A 22867-nucleotide genomic window follows, 5' to 3' on the forward strand; every position below is an offset into this window, starting at 1 on the left:
TTTCTCTATGCTTTCACTAGTGATATCAGCACCCATACAAGAGCAATAAGGAGAATGGGGGAAGAAATGGCAGTCAAATCTCTAGAAATCCTTGTAGTGAAGATGAGGAGGGGCCAGCATCCAAGCAGAGGTTCAGTGTGAGGGTGAAGCAAGTGTCCAGAACAGAACAGAAAGCAGCCTTTCCTAGGGTACAGCTGAGACCAGACAGACGAGGTCCTTATCCAAGACAGCTTCTGAGAAGACAGACTGAGTTACATTCTGGAGGAACTTAATAAATAAAATAAGGGAGATAGAGGGCTTGAGCCCCCAAACAAGTGCAGGCTTTTCCAACACCCCAAGGAGCATACCAGGGTCCGGCTCCCCATCTGTGCCAATAGGAGGCAGACCACGTTGGTCCCCCAAGTGACGTGGAGACCTGCTTCTGTTCCAGCTTCCGTGCTTCTAAAGGGTAGTGAGAGGAGAGGTGACTAAGGGGGAACTGCAGATACCCTCAGACTTCCACGGTAGGAAACTTAAGGCCCAACCCAGGAAGAAGACATGGAAAAGAATGTCTAGAGAAAACTGAGAAACACAAAGTGATTGAAAACACTGTCAGTGCACAGATAGGAAGAGCGTGAACACGTGAGATAACCAAGGGTCAGTTTTTGCTGCTCTCACCTTTGCCCCTGACTGCAGTGCCATCGGTGCCATCCATGTTCTACGGTATTTAAGCTGTCTATCTATGTACATGCATATCTTTATGAACACACTTCATACTCTTTCTACATCCAGAAAGTCTTTCTGAGGACTTACATTGAAAAAGAGATAAAGGGTGACTTTGTTAAAATGTAAATAGAAAGCCAAATGGAGGAAATGGTAGGTATTCTAACCCAAAAGACTTCTCGTTGTTGCAGCTGAACTGACTGCTGAGAGTCTTTGCTGCCAGAAAAACCAGGAAAGATCATAAGAAAACCAGCCTCTCCCCAAAACAATCTTTTTCTGATCCATAATTTTTAAAGAAACATCTAGCCTAGGGCTAGGGGATGAAGAGGGGAGTTAGTGTTTCATAGATCTGCAGGATGAAAAGAGTTGTAATGATGGATGATGGGAGGATGTCTGTGCAACACCGTGAATGTACCTAATGCCCTTGCACTATCCACTTAAAAATGGTTAAAGTGGTAAATTTTATGTTATGTGGATTTTACCACAATTTTTTAAAAATAAGAAATAAAAAGGTTGTATAACATGGATACTTAGGCAAAGAACATTGTATATTGAGCAGAATCTTTCCACAATAATTTTTTTCAGAGAAAAGTAGGGAGACTTTCTTCAGACTTGCTGTTTCTTGCATCAAGCCCTGGTAAAAACTCAGTATGACTGTTTTATTTAAGATATTTGGCACTCAAACAATTGCAAAGGGTGTTATTTTTGTTATTGTAGATGTTGACAGTTTAATGAAGTAAAACTTTTATATCACTCGAATCTAAATACCATACATCCACTGTTTGTTTACCTTGAAATTGCATGCCCTTTCTGCTTCTACTACATGATTTTACCATGAAGTATATAAGCTCTGTGCCTCCACTTCCCCATCTCTACAATGGGATAGTAATGGTTCCTGCCTCAGAGTTGCTGTGACCACTTGAGGAATCAGTGTGTGTAAATACTCAGACTAGTGCCTGGCATCAGCAAGCACTTTCATTTTTCTACTGGGATTTTTATTGAAAATACTTCTCTTAATCAGTTCGATGAAACTTCCTCCTTCACCTTTTAAGTTTTTGTTCCTGTGGATGGATGTTAATTATTACAGAAATGAGAGCGAGCTCTGTACCAACTCTGATGCTGATATTTGTTGACTTAAATTTTAAGCACTGAGAAAACTTTCTCAGCAGACAGTACTGGAAAGAGTTTTGTTAGGCATGTCACAGTTCTCCAGACTCCTTTTAAGCTATTTGCCAGAGATCACATAGGGATCTGTCTATCTCCAGAAGTTATTTTTGGTGATCATCTGGCAACTTGGCTAGGTCATCCTTCAAGTTTGCTGAATGCAGAGACTTAGGGACCACTGGACATGCAATGAGTCTTAAGTTGAAGTTCTTAGTGGTTATCCCTTTACTCTCTCACACCCAAATACTATTTGGGATTGTGCCTTTGCTTAATGCCCTGGAGGTTGTCACTGGGGCAGTGCCGTGCGGCAAGGTGAGTAAAGGGGAAATGATTGGCAGAGAAAAGGGACTGTGGACACCTGGCTGTTCTCAGGCAGATAGTACAAATGGAAGTTGGAGTTGTAGACATTGATTTCCCCTTAGCTGCTCACACCAGGGTGGCCCCAGTAAGTCTGTGTGTCCCCAGGGATTGCAGGTACCAGTTCTGAAGGCTGAAGCTTTAGTTCTTGTCCCCGCTGTCCCTTCCTATTCCACTGCAGGGCATTCACCTGCCACTGCCAGAGCCCCTTCTGTGCAGATGGTTTGCACAACACTTACTCTTCATCAGGAGATAAATCTTGCTTATTTGGACCTAGGGCCGGCCTCCCAGGTATCCTGTCTTGAATTAAAATAGATAAATCATAAATTTGCACTTAACATATATTTTCAGGGTTTCAGGGTAAAATTTGTGCTTAACTTTTACCTCACGAAAGTAAAGTTGTATCAAAAAATCACTTACCAGCTGGTTTGCAGTGTGGTTAAATTTAGTGTTATTTTTAATTACTCCAAACATTCTGATCAGCCCAGATGATGATTAGGTTTTCACTTGTAATTGGCATCATCCAGTGAAAATAGAAAAGCTGGGTAAGAAATCCTTATAGGCCTCCTTAGCTTGTGTCATCCTGAGTCTCCTTAGAACCTGAACACCAGGTTATGCATGTGACTGGTGACTGCTCCATCCTGACACCAGGCCTTCTCTGTCTACCCCGCTGTAGGTATATGGTGCAATGGCCTGGAGCACGGATACTGCGTCGCCAGGAGCTGGATGCCTTCCTGGCACAGGCGTTGTCCCCCAAACTCTATGAGCCTGATCAGCTGCAGGAGCTCAAGGTAATTGACAAGCCTCATTCCTTGTTTTGGGAAGTCTTGTTTTGGAGTTCTGTGAGACACAGCTAACCTCACCGAGGAGTCACTCAGTGCACTAAACTAGTAATAATAATGACGTGAACTTAGAGCCTTCAGGGCAAAAGGAATTTCCTTCCCGGTTATGGAAACAGTCAAGTCTACTTTTGTTCGATAAAGATTTTCCCTTGTTTTACCAATGGGTGTTTATTCTTGTTTTCCACATCAGGAAATAAACTTGCCTTTTATTTCAGGTGGGGATCCCAAAACCCTGGGAGGGCTTGGTCCTAAGAATTTACTAACATCTGGCCAGGATTCTTTTTCTTGTTTCGTTCTGTTGTTCCTAAATACAACATTCGTTTTCTCTAAAAAATAGTCTTTGCCCTCCTAGTATTGTAAATCCCTTTTAAAAAAAAACACTTGAAGAACAATGTTATGTCATCATCCCTGTGCCCTTTTAGTCAGCATTTAACATCGTATTCCTTTTAATTTTCCCTTCTAGTATTCCTTTTTTTCTTTGTTTTGACAGTATTAATTTTCTCCATGTTTTCACCTGATTTTTTGGTGTGCTTATCTTTTCAGTGCACTTTTATTAGTCACTGTGTCCACATGGCTGTACTCGCTTTCTAATTTCTACACTAAATTTTAGAAAATTCAAGACTTTTCAGAGTTAGCTAAATTAGTGGATCTGCCTTTTCTTTTTAATGTACAGGGTTTTGTTTTTTTTCTTTGCCATTGGTTTGGTTTTTTTGTTGTTGTTTGTGTTTTTTGTTTGTTTTTTTACAAAATTTGATTTGTAATCAAGTAATCTCTTTTGACAAAATCGCCTTCACTTTTAGATCTTTTTGCCATTCTTTATGAAGGCGTTCTTTCCCTGCAGAAGAGTTTTAGGCTCATTTGATGGGTTTTCAGTATTCTACCATTGGGGCTCAATAAGTCTCTGGTTTCCCCTAAATTACTGAGTTAAATTCAGTAATCCGGTGTTGACCCTGAACTGTGTGGAGCCCATGTCATTTGTGGTCGCCTTAGGCTTCTGATGACTTTGAAACAAGCTAAACTAAAGACAACCAAACTTAGGAGAATCTACCTCAAATTGTATTCTTTGTAGTTTAAGCTTTTCTGTTTGTTAGGCAGAAATTATTTTTTTTAAATGGTTTTGAATTTGTTTTCATTCTAGAATATTTGGCCGGGTGTCCCCCCGAGAGGCTGGTACTAAGTGCAGGCTCTCCCTCCCTGTGTCCTAGCGTGTGGTGCCATCACCACCATCTTCATCAGCAGACTGTGCTCAGGGGTGTTGTAAATACTTTTACTAGAGTGTGGTGCCATCCCTCTACCTCTACTTCCTGTTTCTCTTATTTAGATTATTACATCAGTATTGACATCCCAGTTCTGAAAATCAGACCGCCAGGTATCAGGTATGCCCACCAAGCCTTATTCACCATCAACTTGCTTTTACTCAAAGTTCATCTTCTCCCATATCCTTTTCATTTTTTGGATCAACACATAGGATATAACTTTTGAAAGACAGTCGCACTCTAAGCTTTCATTTTGGTTCTTTTGAGGTCTTAGTGCTTTCATAATTTTCTCCTGATTCTTCATCTAAAGCCAGGCGTTTCTAGAGCTGTGTTTAGAAAGACCCATTTTATGTGCAGTTACTTCAAGCCCACCACTATCCCTTTGGGTCTTGCTGGTCTGGAGGTCTGTGTTCCTTTCACCAAGGACAGCCTGCATCGTTAGTGCTTCATTCACGAGCACCATAAATTCTGAAAGAGCTGGAAGGGAAAATAACAGCATTCATTGGGGGGGAAAAGATAGTTGGGTTTTTTTTAAGATCAGAGATCCTCTCAGCTATCAGATTGAGAACTGATAGGAATAATCATTATTTAAATGAACAAAATTCCCTATGCAGAGACTGAGGGTCCCAAAATTCAGTGATAGAAAAGTAAATTTCAAAATTGCTTTTTCACTTAACCATTCAAGTTGTTTTGATATTTCAAAAGCAATGACGATGCTTTTCTATAAAATACCATTTTCCTGTTGAGGATATAGTCAACTCTTGATTTTTGTTGTTCTTTTAGGGGCCATGATCCAGTTTGTGGATTGCCCAGATCCTGTTTTTCTTCTCCCATTTTTGTCCATTATATGCTTTGAGAATAAATAGGAGAAGAGAAAGAAAAGACCTAATTTTGCACAGTTTGGCCTCTTGGTGGCTATTCCGATAGGAGGTTTGGTGGGAAAAGATGTTGAAACCGTTGGTTTAAATGAATTTGCAAGAGTTTCCTCTTGTCCAGTCTCTGTCCTCCCGCCACGACCCTGCATAGTTGAGTGTTCTGCGTGGCTCCTTGAGGATCCATGGCAATGATTGACTGACAGCCTTCACTTTTTCCCTGGTGTATTTTTGTGGCGCTTCTCCTAGGTTACCAGCACAAACATAATGACTAAGGTAAAATCAGCACTGACGCTGTGTTTGGAGGAGGGCGGGTGAAGGATGAGGAGAGAAGGACCTTTGCCCAGTTTTAATATTTATCCAGTTTCTTTCTCCCTTGCTTTTGACGTCCCTATAATTGCCTTAAATTCTTTTAACAGTTTCACATGCCCAGTGCAGAATTAAAAGATGGAAAATTAAGAGCTTTAAAGACAGTAGTAGGGACGTGCAGCATGTCTGTGATACCTGTAAGAATTGTTGTGCGTATAGGTAAATATGACAAATCAAAGTAAGAGTCTGTTGCCCAGTAATTAGAAGTTGGACCAAGTAACCTCACTGGAATTTGGTTCTTGAACGAATTGGCCAGAGGTACATTCCATATTTGTATTTCCTGTAAGATCATAAAATTTTGTCACTCTTTTTCTAGTTGAGGAACTTTGAATAATGGTGAATATTTTATCTTATGTGGTATAAGAGAATGAGGTTGGAATGTGAATATTGCAACCATTTCTGTGATCAAGGGTTCAGATTCTGGTGCCACCAGATCAGTTTTGTGACCTTGAGCTCTCTTTGACTCAGTTTCTCCATCTATGAAATGGAGTACTAACAGCAGTATCATACATGAGATTGTTGAGATGTTAATGAAATAATATATGGAAAAATACTTAGAGTGGTGTCTGATACATATTTATTAAGTGCCCCATAAATATTAGATAGTATTATGTGTGTAATTAACATTTAGGGAATGAAATATAAAACACCACGTAAAGTAATTAAAAATTTTTTTGAATGAAGTGAAATCCACACAGCAATTGGGATTTTATTCACATTATTTAGGCAGTTTTTATTTTAAGAATTTTTCTCTATTGAATTAATGGTAGTTGTTATTTCTAAAACAAATTGACTTGAAAATCATTTTTTAAACCCATAAAAACACAGTTCTTCAACTAATGATGAGGCCATTTAAAATAAATATATACGTGCGTGGATAATGTAGATTTATCCATTCCTCCCATCCGCTCACTGGGAGGTTACTTGTTCTAACCAGGGTGCTTCTGTGTTCCATGCACCGGCTCCCATTTCTTAGCCTCAGCACTCAGATGGCCATCTGCCCAAAATGGTTTTGAGCTATATTCGTTAAATAAGGGCTAAGGGTGGATATGACCAACACCACCAGTGACTAAGAAATGACAGCAGTATCGGATTTCACCAGAAGGACCCTGCTGGCACTTTGTTATAAAGCAAACGTCTTTAGAGCAGCATCAGCCCCATCGTTCCCTTCCCCTCAGCCCTGACCTGGTCCTCCCTTCTCTGGCCTGGAAGGCTGTGGGCTGACAGGGAGAGAGCAGCTAGAGGCCTGGTTGCCATCATCCCTGCAGAGGGGCCAGGGGATGGCTTTCTGCCCAGGCAGCCTCCAAGCTTGGGCTGGCATTACCGCTGTGCCACTTTCCCGCAGCGTCAGTGTTTAGGGAGGAGAAACGCCCTCTTTCTGCCTCAGGACTCAGAAGAAGGGAGTTTCCACTTCCTTTCTGCAGTGCAGAGAAAGACAAGGCCAGTGGGGATCTAAAGTAAGTTAGGTGACTTTTTTTTTTTTTTTTTTTCCATTTTGACCCTCTTTCTCTCCCCTTTCTGCTCATAAATGTAAAAAGGCATCTAATTCTACCATCCTGACCCCACCTGCCCTCAACTGAACATGATTATTAGTTCCCTTTTCTGACACTACGTTAGAGAAGGAGGAGCCAGCAGAGGTGGGCTGGGAGGGGTGGATAGACTTCTCCAGGTTCAGGAAGTTCTTTACTGCATTGACTTCAAATTTAAAAAAAAAAAGGGGGGGGGGGTTGGAAAACACCGTGTTAGCTGATAATGGGGAATGTTGACACTGACAGCACAAAACATCAGATAATCATAAATTCATTAGTATTTGGCACGGGAGTCATCTTTTTTATCTTTACTGAAAAGCCAGCTTACCTGCCACAATTAGGCATTGCTTAGTTTGGTACCCATAAAGACGGCATTCTCAAGAGACCATCACCTTAGAAAATAAGCTTGGAAGGTGGGAAGACAGAAACCAGGACAGTTAAAGCTCAGTCCTGGATAATCCACAAACAAGGTCCTTCACAGATAATCAAGAGTTGACTGTATTTGTCAGTGTTTCTTATCCTACACATTAGATGCTAGAAGAAAGGGCTGTGTGTACAAAGGAAGGCTCGCAGCACTAATGACTGAGTGAGAAGAACCCACAGATACAAGTCTTTAGATTCTGATAGTCTGCATGGTTCAAATACAATGTTTTTGCTGTTGTGTTCTTTCATTTATAAGCTATCCATTTCTCCTAAAACATTTTGACAGTCTCATTAATAAGTTTGCTATCTAAAACATTAACATATAAAATAATGTAAACATAAAGGACAAACTTAAGAATGAAATTATACCAAGTAATTTTTGAAGATAACTGCTTGAAAAATGCAGAATCTTAATAGAATATTCCTCTTTTACAACATTTCTGTTAATATATTACCAGTGTTTAGAATCTTCAGTGTAAAATTTTATTTCGTAAATGAATTGTGGGCTTCTTAACTGCTAAGGAGACTATTAATAATTTGTTACTTTGTCATGTGTCCACCTTAAATACAGTATTACTTTATACTTGTGTAACTCTTTACAAATTCCAAATTGAAATGTTTCAGTATGTTTGTAAAACAGTCTCTTAAATTTAAATTTGTTCAATAACATAAGTCTTTCTGTTCAGACAAGTCAGTGTTAAGACACTGTAAGGTAGTGATAGGGCTGCTTAGGAGGCATTTGGTTGAGGGGTGTGCTCATTTCCTGTGGAGGGTTGTAGTCAGACATTGCAAGAATTGGATACTGTAGTACTCTTACTCCATAGAAATCACTCTTTTCCATTTAAAGATTGAGAACCTCGACCCCCGCGGCATTCAGCTGTCAGCTCTCTTCATGAGTGGCGTGGACATGGCCCTGTTTGCGAACGACGCGTGTGGCCAGCCAGTGCCCTGGGAACACTGCTGTCCTTGGATGTATTTTGATGGGAAGCTCTTCCAGTCCAAACTCCTCAAAGCAAGCCGGGAAAAGACCCCACTCATCGACCTCTGTGATGGTCAGGTCAGTTGCAAGAAAGCAGGCTGGGTGGGGCAGGGAGGAGTGGGTGGCCACCTCCAACCAGAATGAAATAACGCTCACTGGCTAATCTGTCGTCTTCCCTACCGAATTTGTAATGAGCCTGCGCAACAGGAATTTGATTTAGATTGGGCCCAGCCCAGTGTGTAACTAAATGCCAGTTCAGTGCCCAGCTCAGCATACACACTTGGTTCTCATTATTCACGGTAATTATATTCTATATATTCGCCTTGAACACTGAATTAGCAAATACGGAACCTTTGCTGTTAGGGGAAATATACGGTTAGGTTCCTGCAAGCCTCCTGTCACATCACCTTCGTCAGCCAGTCCATACATAACCTTGTTTTACGTGTGTTTCTGTTTAAGTACTTCTTAATGCATATATATTGTGAATTCACTCACATTGAACTTATGGCCGACAGCACTATAAGTCAGCCTCACCAAAGGTCATTTAACTAACACGTGCATTTTCTCTGTAAGGTACATCACAGCCTAGCACTTGAGAACACTAGTCAGTACTCAGCACTGCTCTTGGGGCCGTTTGAAACAGCAAAATCATTCACAAAAACACGAAAAATGTGGCAGTAAGGAGACAGTGAACAGGACACATGTTTACAGTATAAAAGCTGAAACACGAAGGCCATGCTGTGTCTTCTTCAAGCTCAGGTGGCAACTCAGACTTTATCCCACTTAGCACATGTCTTCAAATGACTATGAAGATGCCAGGAGTATTGATTTTGAGGTTACAAATAAATTTTAGCAAGTAGGTAAGTGTGCAGATGTGGAACTCGTGAATAATGAGGATTGACTGTACTTTTTTAAAATCCTGATTTAAAAATAAAGTGAAGTAGGTTATGAGGTTATCTTGTCCCTTTGTATTGAAAGAAGCTCACGTGTGCTGCAAGCTTTTTAACCTTAGACTACAAAACATGCATTCTCCCACGTGCTGCTTTAGTCAAGCTCAGTCTAAAGACAGATTTACAGAGTAAGCAGATTTTCCATTTCTCTGATTAAAGATTGGTTGCTGGTGTACATATTTATGTATCTATTAACAAAAGACACTCAAGTTGAATGTTTCTGATGTTTTTTCACAGTGGAATTTGACATACACAAGCTATATTGTCCACATGTGTGCAGGTTACTGAACAGTCATCTCACAGACCAGCCCCACAGAGAGATCAGTTGGGCTGTTGTCCTGTCCGGTCTCAAAAAGGGCTAGGCTTCCCTTAAAAAGCATCTATCAAAAAAAAAAAAAAAAAAAAAAAAGCATCTATCACTCTGTGCCTCAGTTCCTTCTCTGTAAAACACAGTAAACCTGACCTAAAATTAAATCGATAGGAAAGTAAATTTTAAAGATGTGAACTAGGCATCATCTACCCCCTGGTCCACAAGTGGAAGGAAGGCTGTGAGCATGATCTGTCTGGACTTAGTCATTGATTTTGAGAACCAAATTCATTTTCAGTTAATAAACTTTATCGTAAATGGTTCTTACCTGAAGATACGCTGAGAAAGTAGAAATTTAAATTCTTGTTTTACAAGATTAAGATTATGAGATGAAGAGGTATCTGTTAATTTTTTTTTTTTTTTTTGCATTTTTGCCTTTGGGGTCTTGTTTGCATTCTGTAAACAAGTGTCACTGAGCAGATTGTGACTGTTATTTATGGGTAAATAAGTAGGCGTGGCAGAGTGGTCAGCACGGCTCATTTCTTTCCTGTTCTTTCCAATTCAATTGAAACCTTGTGAATGAAGTTTTCACATGCCAGTCCTTGACTTCCAGGCCGAGCAAGCCGCCAAGGTAGAAAAGATGCGGCAGAGCATCCTGGAAGGGCTGAACTTCTCCCGGCAGAGCCACCCACTCCCCTTCCCACCGCCAGCGGCGCTGCCTTTCTACCCGACCTCCATGTACCCACGGCACTTCGGGCCCATCCCACCAGCACAGGGCCGAGGGCGGGGCTTTGCAGGTGAGTGTGTCCACCACCGTACGTAGGGACTTGCTAGAATGGGGAGACAGACGCACGTACAGCGTGCAGGCCTTCTAAGTGGGCAATATCTTGCTGTGTTGAGACCTTGTAAATAATTGACAGGCTTAGTTAGGAAGTTTGCAGCAACATCTCTTCACATTAGAAAGGAGCAAACTTGATCCCGGAAGAGATTATGTATGGGAAAGGGAGCGGGAACTACAAAAGCTATTCATAGCAGAGATAAGATTTTAAAGTTGGTCAGTGTAGCTGAAAACTCTGCTCACGTTTGTGATTTAAGATTTTCTCACATGGGGGGTCAGTGGAGCTCTCCTCCTCTAAGGCCACCTCCCAAGTCTGTGGCAGAGCCCACAGCAATAGTGTTCTGTCTCCAGAGGCTCCTGCAAAAGCAGGCAAGGCGACATTTCAGTGTTGTTGGTGACAGGAGGGGTCAGGAGTCTCCTCCCTGGCAGCTGATGGTGTAAGAACAACAGCTGAAGGACATGGGGGTTGCTCTGCCTGAAAGCCCACTGGTGGCTCTGCCTGAACCCAGTTCCTCATGGCTTCTCCCATCTCTCTCCACCCGGGTCCCACAGGAGTCTGTGGCTTTGGAGGCCCCTATGGGGAAACTGTAGCGACAGGCGCTTACCGTGCCTTCCGCGTGGCGACGGCAGCAGGACACTGCGGAGCCTTCTCAGGCAGTGACAGCAGCAGGACTAGCAAGTCACAGGGCGGTAATTATGCCACACCTCCTCCTAGAGCTTCTGTCCGCCAGCAGCTTCCCGCTTCTTCTGGCTCTTCTTCCTCCTCGTCTGTCCTGACTCCAGCACCGTATCCTTCCTGATAGGTCCCCACTCTGGCATTCACTGCTGCTCTTCTTCCAGCCTCTGCCTGCCCCCAGGTCTCTGCAGCAGCTTTGCTGTGGCCCATCTCTGCCTTCCAGAGGGGCCAGTGTGTGTCCACACACAGCCCTTCTTCTGTGCACCTGGCCCCCTAACCATTGTCTCCTGTGATAGAACAGGCTGCCCAGTAATACCCAGTGATGTTTTTTTCCTGTCGTATTCCCTAACAGCCCCCTCTGGGTAAAGAGGATGATGCTTGTTTAGAAGATTCTAAGGGCATTGTACAATTCTTGGCATAAAAAACTTTATCACAGTTTGTTTCGTAGAAACATTTTTAAAGGAAGATCGAATATCAGATATATAAATAGTCTATTTTAAATTCCCATTGCTTCTCTTCTTATTTGTATTAGGCTTGTGAGGGAGAGAAAAAGTCCTAACATTTAGTCTTGAAATACTATCTTGTGATTTTGCTGTACTTTGAAGCCCATGACTTGTGACTTTGTCATAAATCCCACATTTGGGGACTGCAGATCTAAACATGGCTATCAAGTCTACATTACAGGATTACTCAAATACAATTTTGAAGAACTTTTAGGATAGGCAAGCCTTTCTTGACCGGGAATATTTTTCCAGCTCAGTTACTTGTGTACTTACAGAAGCTACCTAGAGACATCTTTTGTAGCAGTGAGACTCTTCCAGATGAATGCTGCCCTCTCTCTGTAGCTGTAGGAGCCACTTCTCCTCTCCTAATGCATGCCCCTCTCCTGCCTCCCCTTAGTTCTCCCGGCTGTCCAGGGTGCTTTTCCTCCTGTTACTGAGCATCATGCAGTGCACAGTAACGTGTGTTCTCTGCTTCACAATCGGCTTCAGCTTCTTGCAACCCTTACCTGGAAACTTATGCTGGCCTGCAGTTGTGATAAAATACTGTGGTGGCAGGGAGGGCAGGAGGGGGGAGTTCTGACTATGAACACTGTTAGGTCAGAAGTGGTTTTTTAGTCTGAAATGACAAGAGGAACCTGCTTCTTAACTTCCACCAAATTGTGTCTGGAATCTGGATCTGGGCTGTCCAGTATAGTAGCCACTGGCCACATGTGGCTCTCGAGCACTTGAACTGTGGCTTATCCAAACTGAGCTGTGTCCTAACCACACATCTAATTTTACAGACTTAATACGGAAAAAAGAACGCAAAATGTCTCATTAGTAGTTGTTTTTTATATTAATTACATGTTGAAATTAATGTTAATTTGGGTATATTGGGTTAAATAAAATATACTTTTTTTTTTTCTGGCCGCACCACGTGGCATGCGGCATCTCAGTTCCCCGACCAGGGATCGAACCCATGCCCCCTGCATTGGGAGCGCAGAGTCTTAACCACTGGACTGCCAGGGAACTCCCTAAAATATACATTACTAATATTTATTTCATGTGTTTCTTTGTACTTTTTAAATGCGGCCACTAGAAAATGTAAGGCTTGTTGTAGATTTTGTTGAACAGCGCTACCTGGCTGTTAATCATCATGGCTAATACCAAGATGATGGAGAATTTATTATAATCCATTCCACGTGCCAGAAAAGAAGATGCTTGAGGTTCTGTTTTGTTTTGTTTTTATCCGAAATTTTGGTACCAGCTAATTGTTTGAGGATTTTCTTAGGTAAGTCAGAAAACCTTAGAATATGCAGGCTACCAGTAATTAATAGAAGTTAGTGAATACAATGAATATTTATAACCCTGCCTAAGGAAATTATCGTTTAATAATGCAATAAGAAGTAACAGGCTAGCTTTACTGATTAATTTCTGTAATGTTTAGTTAAGGTAGTAAACTTGTAAGTAATTACTCAAAGAGAAAAAGACATTCTGAGTTTGCAGATTTCCATCTTGGTAATATAGAAGGCATGCCATATGCACCCAATACTTTATTGGATCTATTTCTACCTAACAGCCATGCCCATTTTGCAGTTGTAACCTATTTCAGTTGTCATGGGTTCTTTAGATAGCCAACACAGTTGTCTTACTTTCAGGTGTATTTTCAACAACAGCCTAAAAATAATACCATTAAAATCAAACTTGTGCACATAGATAGTTCACATAATAAACAAGTCTTCACAAAGCAAGAGAAAGGGGCTTCATATGAAATGGAAACCACATTTGAAATTGCTTGCTTATTTCTCTTTGTTAGTCCTGTGATTGTAAAGATTTTTTTTCGTCTACTTTTGTGCAGGAATCCAACCTATACCTTCTCAGGGAGGGAAGCTAGAAATAGCTGGCACCGTGGTTGGCCACTGGGCTGGGAGCAGACGGGGCCGTGGAGGCCGTGGGCCTTTCCCCCTACAGGTAGTTTCTGTTGGAGGACCAGCAAGAGGGTAAGTTCTGAACAATGAAGATGTAGTTGTATAAGCTTAAAAAAACAGCCTCTTACTTGTTACTTTAATCACGAGTTTACTAGGAACATTTTTACATCATTAAATACATTCTTCTTTAACATCTTTCTTAGTGGTTGTATAGGATTCCAGTATATATAGCATTATGTAATTATTTAAACCATTATTAACTAATTATCCAAAAATTACTCAATTAACCATTTTTTAATGTTTTTTAAAAAAAGAACATTTTTGAAGTGCATTATTTTAAAAATTGGATACACTGGATATGTACCAAAAAAATAAGATAGATTACTTGGACTAAATCTTTGGTGTGACCATGATTTAATAAAGTTTGTGCTTCCTATAGCATAGACTAGACGCCTTTAAGTCCATTTGATATTATTTTAAATGTTTAAATGTTATCTGTAAGAGATTCAAGTCTGTTTGTTTTTGTCCTCTTTTATGTGTTTAGGCGTCCAAGAGGAGTTATTTCCACTCCAGTGATCAGAACATTTGGAAGAGGTGGAAGGTACTATGGCAGAGGCTATAAAAACCAGGGTGCGATTCAGGTAATAACACAACATAGTGCTAGTGCCAGTTCACTCCTGAGTGCCTGATCGTCCCAGGCCAGTGTTTCAGTGCCTGTGTCCAGACAGGAGGGGTGTCGGAACGTTTCTGTAGCTATTGGGCTTCTAACACAATAGCGGCACATGGTGCTTACCAAATGTACATTCCCTCAGACCCAGATCGTTTTATCATCATTTGTGGTAAAGAGAGCATGATCTCGTGTTCACATGCTGGACATAGGAATTTAGCTGAGAATAATCCAGGAGCTATTAATGCTGTTTATATTATAAAACATTATGTAGGTAAATCACATTTAGGATTTAAAAGAAAATTGTGACTTTAAATCCTGGAACAGTGCATATTCTTCTCCTCCTGGACCATCTTGACTAGCTCTTCCCTGAAAGGATTCGCTCACGAGAAAATAAAGTCACGTCTGTCTTCATGAAAGAGCTAGAACTTCTGCTTTGGATATTCCATTTTAGGACCTGGATTCTGATGAACTTCCCTTGAGAACAATCTTTTAAAAACACCAATCAGCCCTAACAGTGTATTATGTTGTCTCACTTACTGAATTATGGTGTTTAGTCAAAGTACACAGTGTTTTCCCATAGTATCCTTGTAAACATGAAGAGGAGTCCACTCTTGTGACTCATTTATTAATAACCCATATTTGGAAACTTAACTTGGCCAAGAGAAAATAAAACTTCTGCCTTTGCCAGGTGATCTTAGCGTCTTGGTAGCTTCTGTTTTGACGAAATACATCAAGCAAGTCAAGTGCAGAGGCAGTCTCTTTCCTGAAAGCAGGCCCAGGCAGCCCCTCTTCGCAGCACAGCATCTAGCAAGGGGGAGGTACTCAGCTCGTTCTGGCTCTCCTGTAGCCCCCACCCTGACCATCCTCAGCCTTCACCAAAATGCCCTTTTGAGCTAGAGGCACTCTCGGCCTCTCGACAGGTTTACAAGAGGGAAGAGAACTTCATTCTTACTGGTTCTCCAGAGCTCATCCTATAAAAATGCCTCTGGTTGTACATTATGGTCATACACGGTGGATACAGGGGCCTTTCCTAAGCTGGTAGTGGGGAAAATGTGTCCCTATGTTGCTTAAGCACTTTTATTTTTATTTTAATATAAAACCGAGATACCAAAAACCACACAGACACACAAATGTAGCTTAATGAGTTATAAGTCAAATAGCCATGTAGCCATCACCTGTGTGATGAATAGCATTTTCCCAGCCATACCAAGAGCCCCTCACAGGCCCAGTCCCAACACTAACCTCCTGCCTCCCTCTGCACAAAATAACTACAACCCTGGAGTTTTACACTCAGTTATTTCTCCCTTGTCTCTTTCTGGTTTTATCACTCACATGTGCATTCCTAGACACTGATGTTGAATTGTGTTCATTTTCTTATAGTTTGCTATGTCTTCTAAGTCTCTCTGAATCAGCAGGCTTCCCTCCCTCCCTTTCTTTTCCTTCATTTATCTATTGAAGGACAACCCAGGTTATTTCACCTACAGACTTCTGGCTTTTGCCGAGTGCACACTTATACTCATGGTGCTGTTTCCCATGTGGCTCTGACCTTTCTTGCCCGCTGGTAGCTGCATCTGGATGCTGCATCGGACTTCGGTTTGTCCCTGTGGCAAGACTGTAGTGTGTGCTTTCATGTCTGCTTATCTGTTTTTATGTTAGGACCTGTTAATCCGTTCATATACTGCAGATTGCAAAATGAAAATATTCTCATTCAGTCATTTCTTTTTCTTTATTTATTGGGGTATTTTTATAAAAAGATGCTTCCTATTGCTTTCTGTTTTTGGTGCCTGAGCATTACAGCCCTTACAGGAACTAGGTCAACACATGGTTTTTTGTAGCTCACTTCACCCATCCTTGGCCACTGGGCCCTTTGCCGTGACCTCTGGTTTTCAGTAGCTTCCTGTCCGGTGTATCACCCAGCCCAGCAGACCAGTGACAGTCGTTTCTCTTAGTTTCTCAGTTTCTTTAGTGAGAAATGGCATTTCAAGTAGGAGCACCAGTGGACCCTGGCTGCCATAGGGTCAGTCATTGTTCCTAGTGTTCTGTGTACATAGACACACAGAGTCCTGTTTCTTTATATATGTAAACACACACACAACCGATATGCCTTTTTATTGTATTTTTTAAAGGTATGATTCTCATGAATTCACACTGATGTTTCCAGTTCAAACTGAGGACTATAGGCTTTTATTTAGTCTCATTTCTGTTACATCTCTGTGTTCTTTCTTCTACACCAAATCACCATTTCTAGGCTTTTCCTATGAACAGAGCTAGAGGGAGAAGGTGTACACATGCACACTCACATATACTATGCACACACAAACATACATACATGTAATCTGCTGCTTTTTTCCTCCCTAATTAAACTGACTCTTCTAATTCAAATTTAGGATTTTAGGAATTTGACTTAACCTTTACTGTTTATATCAGTATGTCTTTTCTTCCCTTCTGAGAATCTTGGTTCCTAAGAACCCAGAGGATGATTAAATTAGAACATCCCATAACTCATTATTTACTTCATCCCATATTGCATGCACAGTCTGCTAGGAACAGCTAATTCTTCCATCACCAGCACAGTCACTGGGAACAATTAAAAGAAAATGTTGGTATATGCTTCCCCCATTTTCCCCCGTCATCCTCACAGTTTTGAAAAATAGCTTCGGTACTATTGTCTACATTGTCCAAAGTATACTCCTTTCAGCCACATTTGTCCGGGTAGATAACTGTGTCCCATGCCCCACCAGCCTTGAGTCTGCTGGTCCATTTTGTCCCTCTAAGGCTCTTTCTTTAGTGGGTTCCTAGGGAAGACTTAGGAAAACAGTGTTTAATTTGAAAACAGTTTATTTTCCTAGCAATTAGAAATATTGGTTCACATCTTCTCAAGTGACTTACACATTATTTGATGTTCTTCTGTTATAAAGCTTTTCTGTTAAAGACTGATAATAATTGAATTGGGCTTCCCTGGTGGCGCAGTGGTTGAGAGTCTGCCTGCCGATGCAGGGGACATGGGTTCATGCCCCCGTCTGGGAAGATCCCACATGCCACGGAGCGGCTGGGCCCGTGAGCCATGGCCGCTGAGCCTGCGCGTCCGGAGCCTGTGCTCCGCAACGGGAGAGGCCACAACAGTGAGAGGCCCGCATACGGCCAAAAAAAAAAAAAAAATAATAATAATAATTGAATTGTCTTTCCCTTTGAAGTCATTTGCTGTTTTGGCCTAAATGCCTAAATTGTTTTCGTTTTTCCATCAAAGTTTAGTGACATGCCCTGCTGCTGGTCGTTCTTGGTCAGTGCATTCAGTATGCAATGCTTTCTTTCCAAAGGCAATTTCAAATTTGTTTTATGTCAGAAATTTTTCCTGAATTACTAGTTTTTCATTTCAGTTCTTTTGCTTTGCTTTGTTTTCATCGCTGGTGCTCCTGTTGTACCAGTCCTTCTGGGTCTGTCTTCAGTGTTTGGCATACTCTTGATTCCTTTTCATCTCCTCCTTTCTTTTTTGAGATGTAACTCATATACTATACAATTCACCTGTTCAAAGTGTACAATTCAGTCTCTTCCTAAGGTCATAGGCAATCACCGTTAATTCCAAAACATTCATCACCCCAAAAGAAACCCCTTATTCATGAGCAGTCATACACCCCACCCCCATAGTCTCTGGTGGATCTGCTTTCTGTCTGGAGTTGCTCTCTGTACATTTCATGTAAATGCACATGTTGTGCCCCATACCAGGACTTCATTCTGTATTATTGCTGAGTGATGCTTCATTATATAGATGCACTACATTTTGTTTACTTGTTCATCAGTTGATGGACATTTAGATTGTTTCCACTTTTTGACTATTATGAATAATGCTGCTATGAACATATATGTACAAGTTTGGTTTTTTCCCCCCGGTTTTATTGAGATGTAATTGACACATAATATTATATTAGTTTCATGTGTATAGCATAATGATTCTATATTTGTGTTTATTGCAAAATGATCACCGCAATAAGTCTAGTTAACATCCATCACCACACATAATTACAAATTTCTTCTTCTTGTGATGAGAAATCTTTTAAGTGATGAGTATATCTTGTGATGATTATATCTTTGAAGATATACTCTTTTAGCAACTTTCAAATATACGAGTACTGTTAACTATAAGAGTGTTGTTACCTACTGTTAACAACTTTCAGATATATTAGAGTACTGTTAACTACACATTTTCACTTCTCTTCGGTATGCATGTAGGAGTGAATTTCTGGGACATATGGTAACTCTGTGTTTAAGCATTTGAGGAACTGCAAAACTGTTTTCAAAATGGCTGCACCATTTTCCATTCCTATCAGCAATGTATGAGGATTCCAATTCTGTACATGCATGTCAATACTTGCTACTATCTGTTGTTGAGTTTGGCCATCCTAGTGGGTATGAAATGGTGTCTTATTGTGGTTTTGATCTGCACTTCCCTTTCTTCATCTCTCTGATTTTAAAAATTTTGTTCTTTCACCTTCAGGTACTATGATGTTTATTTGGTGTTGTTTCTTCTAGTTTAGTGTTCATTTCTGGAATTATTTTTTCTTTATTTTAAATTCTTCCCAAAGTTTTTCACCTCACTTTATGGCTTTTCCTGGTTTAATCTGTGCTCCTCTTCCTCATCCTGTCCTGTCACAGCCTGTTTTAGAATCAAAGGAAGCAGTCTTGGTCATTTATTGACATGCCTTTCTGATGTATTTCATTGTCCTTAGGGATGTTGTTCCATCTTTTATTGCCATAATGTGTGGATTCCTTGGAACTTCCTGTTGCTCGTTTTTAAGTGAAAGTAGTATTCTTGCACCTTGAGAAGGACAGATGATGAAGGGTAACTTGATTCCTAAGAGTCTCTGGCCTTCCTTTCTCTGTTGTTGCCATCCTGATGGGGCCGGTTCTGATACTATGTGTCAGTGGGACAGAGGAGGCAGTGCTGCCCCGTGCTTGTGGTGCATATAGTGGTGGGGGACTCCTTGCAGTGGCCTAGGCTTACGGGAAGAATTAGCTGTCGAGAGAGGGAGTGTCTGTTTCCAAACAGGTACAGGCTGGCTTTCCTTCTTAGTCTTCCTGCATCCTTCATAACTAGAGGGAGGTTCCCTAATAAGCAGGCGCCTCAACACATTTCCTGTAGCAGGCACCCATGGGGGAACTGCTTAATCACCACCAACAATACTCTGCCATAAGTGTGTGTTTAGTCTGGCAAGTGGACTTTTCCTCGAGAGAGTGAGGGTTTTGAGATTTGAAAGCATGTACTTGAAGTCTTCGGTATTATTTTTCTCCGCTTCTTGGCCCTCCTATATTTTTATATTAATTGTGTTTCTCAAGGTTCCAAGAGAATGACAGTAGTATTGACTTCTAGAAAAGTTTACATGAGTGTTTCTGAACTATAGGATTGAAAACTAAAATGAGAAGACACTGTATAAAACTGAGCCCAAATGGGGAACATGGTAACCTGTGGTGTACAAGAGGGTGTCTCTAAAGCAAGGGTGATAGGTACCTCCAGTTCCACTCTGTATATAGACTACAGAGTGGATAGAGTATATAATAGAATGTTTAGAGTATAGAAAATTTAGATGATAGAATGGATAGCGTATAAAATAGAATGTATAAAGTGGATAGATTATAGAGTGTATATAGACTGTAAAGTATAGAGAGTACAGTTGGCCCTTGGACAATGCCGACTCTGCGCAGTTGAAAATCCACATATAACTTTACAGTCAGCCCTCCTCCGTATCCACAGTTCCACATCCGGAGATTCAACCAACTGTGGATCATGTAGTACGGTAGTATGTGTTTATTGAAAAAAACCCGCATAATGGCGGACTTGGGCAGTTCAAATCCATGTTGTTCAAGGGTCAACTGTATAGAGAATGTATAGAGTATATAACAGAATATATAGAGAATAGAGTGCATAGAGTATATAATAGAATGTAGAGAGTATATAGAGAGTATATAGAGTATACAATAGAACATGTAGAGTTTAGAGAATATAGATTATGGAGGATATAGAGTATGTAATGGAATGTATAGAGAGTATACACAGTGTAAAATGCATAGGGTAGAGAGTACATAACAATGAGAGATACAGCCATGCACTCTCTATGTTCTGTTCTTAAATCTGCAGTGAGTGTCATCAGGCCTCAACTGGCGTCTCCTCTCTCCCGCTGTTTATCAAAAACTGCCTTATCGCTTGCTGTGCTTCATTTTAAATAGGGCAAGCCTCCTTATGCTGCTTCAGCAGAAGAAGTGGCCAAAGAACTGAAGTCGAGATCCGGGGAATCTAAATCCTCCGCTGTGTCTTCAGACGGGTCCCTGGCTGAAAACGGAGCGGTGGCTGAGGAGAAGCCGGCTCCCCAGATGAATGGGAGCGCGGGCGACACCAGGGCCCCCAGCCACTCGGAAAGTGCCTTGAACAATGACTCTAAGACGTGCAATACAAATCCTCACTTAAATGCACTAAGTACAGACAGTGCTTGCCGTAGAGCTGATGCTCTGGAGGCAGCTGTCTTAAAGAAAGAAGAGTAAACTTATTTTTTATAGAGGGTGAAGGATGCTGGAAGGGTAAGGATTTAGGAATATCTGGAGAGAAAGAGAGCCTACAGTTATGTACATTTTTTCCTTTCCGTAAGAGAAAAATGAGGACTTTGGAAATTCGGATCCCTCTTTGATATCAGAGATTTAAACAACACATTTTTAGTTTTAACCAGTTGTAGTCAAAATGCTACAATAAAACAAAAAGAGAGAAAGAAAATGAAGAGCATTTGACTCCCACACTTAAAATGAAGTACACACAAAGTTTAAACTGGTTAATGACAAAAGCCTATAGCTGTGTTTCTTGAACTATAAAGAAAACAAATTTTGGCAGTCTTTAAGTATATATAGCTTAAAATATCATTTTTAGCATTTGGCACCATATGTATGCCATTATCTTTGATTTTGCATTACTGTTCACAAGAAAGCTTTGTCTAAGGCTTTGATTTTATGATTATGAAAGAAATTAGGCACAACCACAGTTTTTCTTTCTTACTTAAATTTCATCACTGTTGATGTGGTTCTTTTGTGTTAAAAAAAAAAAAGTGCAACTATCAAAACTAAAAAAACTATAGAGTAATATTGCCGTTCTGCTGATTTTAAATATACAGTACATCATACATACTTTACAAGCAAGTTAAATGGAGATAAAGTTGAAATCGTAGAAGATGCAAATGACCTTTCAAAATCAACACACTGTGTTCTGAAACTTTTCGTGACTTAATACCATGCATCTGTGATCAATGAACTATGTGGTTTTGAATCGGACGTAGACCATTAGTGCTACTACTTGAGCTAAACTTCTGCATGGTTCATAATTTTTAAAGTGTGTAGTTAATATTATGCATGTTACTGTCCTTTCTTCCATTCTTACCAGTATGTGCCCATTTGCAAAACAAAAATGCTAATAATCAGTAATAGTCCTATAAAAGATGTTAACTCTGTTTAGTCATTGACTGATCTTGCTCTAACCTTAAAATTTTGTGATTATTGACCTCTGTTGCATTTATTCTAAAACCCCCCAAATTATCTAGCTGTTTCGAATATCAACATTACCCTGGTGTATTCACTGCTGTATGCATTATTGTTCTTTGTTGCTGTTTTATGCCTTCATATTAGCAAAATATGAAATTCTGTGAAAAACAAAAAAAGTCCCTTTGATCTTTAAAAAAAAAAAACAAAAAAAAACAACCCCCCCTTCTGTAGCAGGAAACAAATTGCTTGTTCTTGAGAACTTTCCCATCAAGAATTTAGTAGAAGCAGGTATACTTATATCATTTTGATGTTTTTGTTAATGTTTCCAAACAATGTACTTTGAAATCAGAATCACTTCTTATTCGTTTTCATATAATTCTCCTGATGCTCTTCATCACACATTAGTGATCAGAAATGAGATGTAATTCCCCAATCCCTGCCCGCAAGACCTGAGTAGGATCTTACTGTAAGTTGAAGGGAGTTTCGCCCTAACTCATGGATTGTGCAAGAATGAACTGCTGTTGGGTTTGACTGATTGTAGATGGGTTGTGGTGTGGTGTATCTGAAGGCTATTGAATGCAACTTACAATGCTTAATAAAAATCTTTATTCTTTTAGTATAAAGATGGTACGGCTTTTAAATTCCTTGTAAAAACATACATTTTTACTGTGGTTTAATTCAAATTGAGACGGCTACTGAAGAGCTTAGGCAAATAACCAAAATTTAGAAATATTTTGCCCATTGCAGGTAATTCCGGGTTTCTAGCTCTAAAGAAACATATGTGGTCAAAATGCAAGTTATGCTGATGTCTGAATTTCATAGTTACAAAAAAGACATTCCCTGATAGAGCAGGCTTAGAAATAGAAATTTAACTTAAAAAAAAAAGCCCAAGGAAGAAATACATTTGATCTCGATTAAACCGCTTTTTTTTTTACAAGATCCATACAGTATTCAGATTTGTTTCGTTTTTACTTAATGTCCTTTTTTGTTCTAGTATCTACCACATTATAT

General features: G+C 40.4%; 1 protein-coding gene across 1 annotated transcript in view; it reads left to right on the top strand.

Moving 5' to 3' along the window:
* FAM120A (family with sequence similarity 120 member A) overlaps nucleotides 1-21018 on the top strand; it is a gene marked incomplete at its 5' end in the record, with an annotated part of 104777 nt that extends 83759 nt beyond the window's left edge. The window contains 7 exons of the mRNA XM_079706769.1: nucleotides 2900-3014; nucleotides 8362-8571; nucleotides 10364-10547; nucleotides 11141-11278; nucleotides 13605-13746; nucleotides 14219-14315; nucleotides 20564-21018. Coding sequence (XP_079562895.1) covers nucleotides 2900-3014; nucleotides 8362-8571; nucleotides 10364-10547; nucleotides 11141-11278; nucleotides 13605-13746; nucleotides 14219-14315; nucleotides 20564-20875 — 1198 coding nt within the window. The 3' untranslated portion in view covers nucleotides 20876-21018. The remainder of the gene's footprint in view (nucleotides 1-2899; nucleotides 3015-8361; nucleotides 8572-10363; nucleotides 10548-11140; nucleotides 11279-13604; nucleotides 13747-14218; nucleotides 14316-20563) is intronic.
* Nucleotides 21019-22867: the final 1849 nt, after the last annotated feature.

Source organism: Hyperoodon ampullatus (genome assembly GCF_949752795.1).
Source record: "Hyperoodon ampullatus genome assembly, chromosome: 6".
In the NCBI taxonomy this organism is placed as follows: domain Eukaryota; kingdom Metazoa; phylum Chordata; class Mammalia; order Artiodactyla; family Ziphiidae; genus Hyperoodon; species Hyperoodon ampullatus.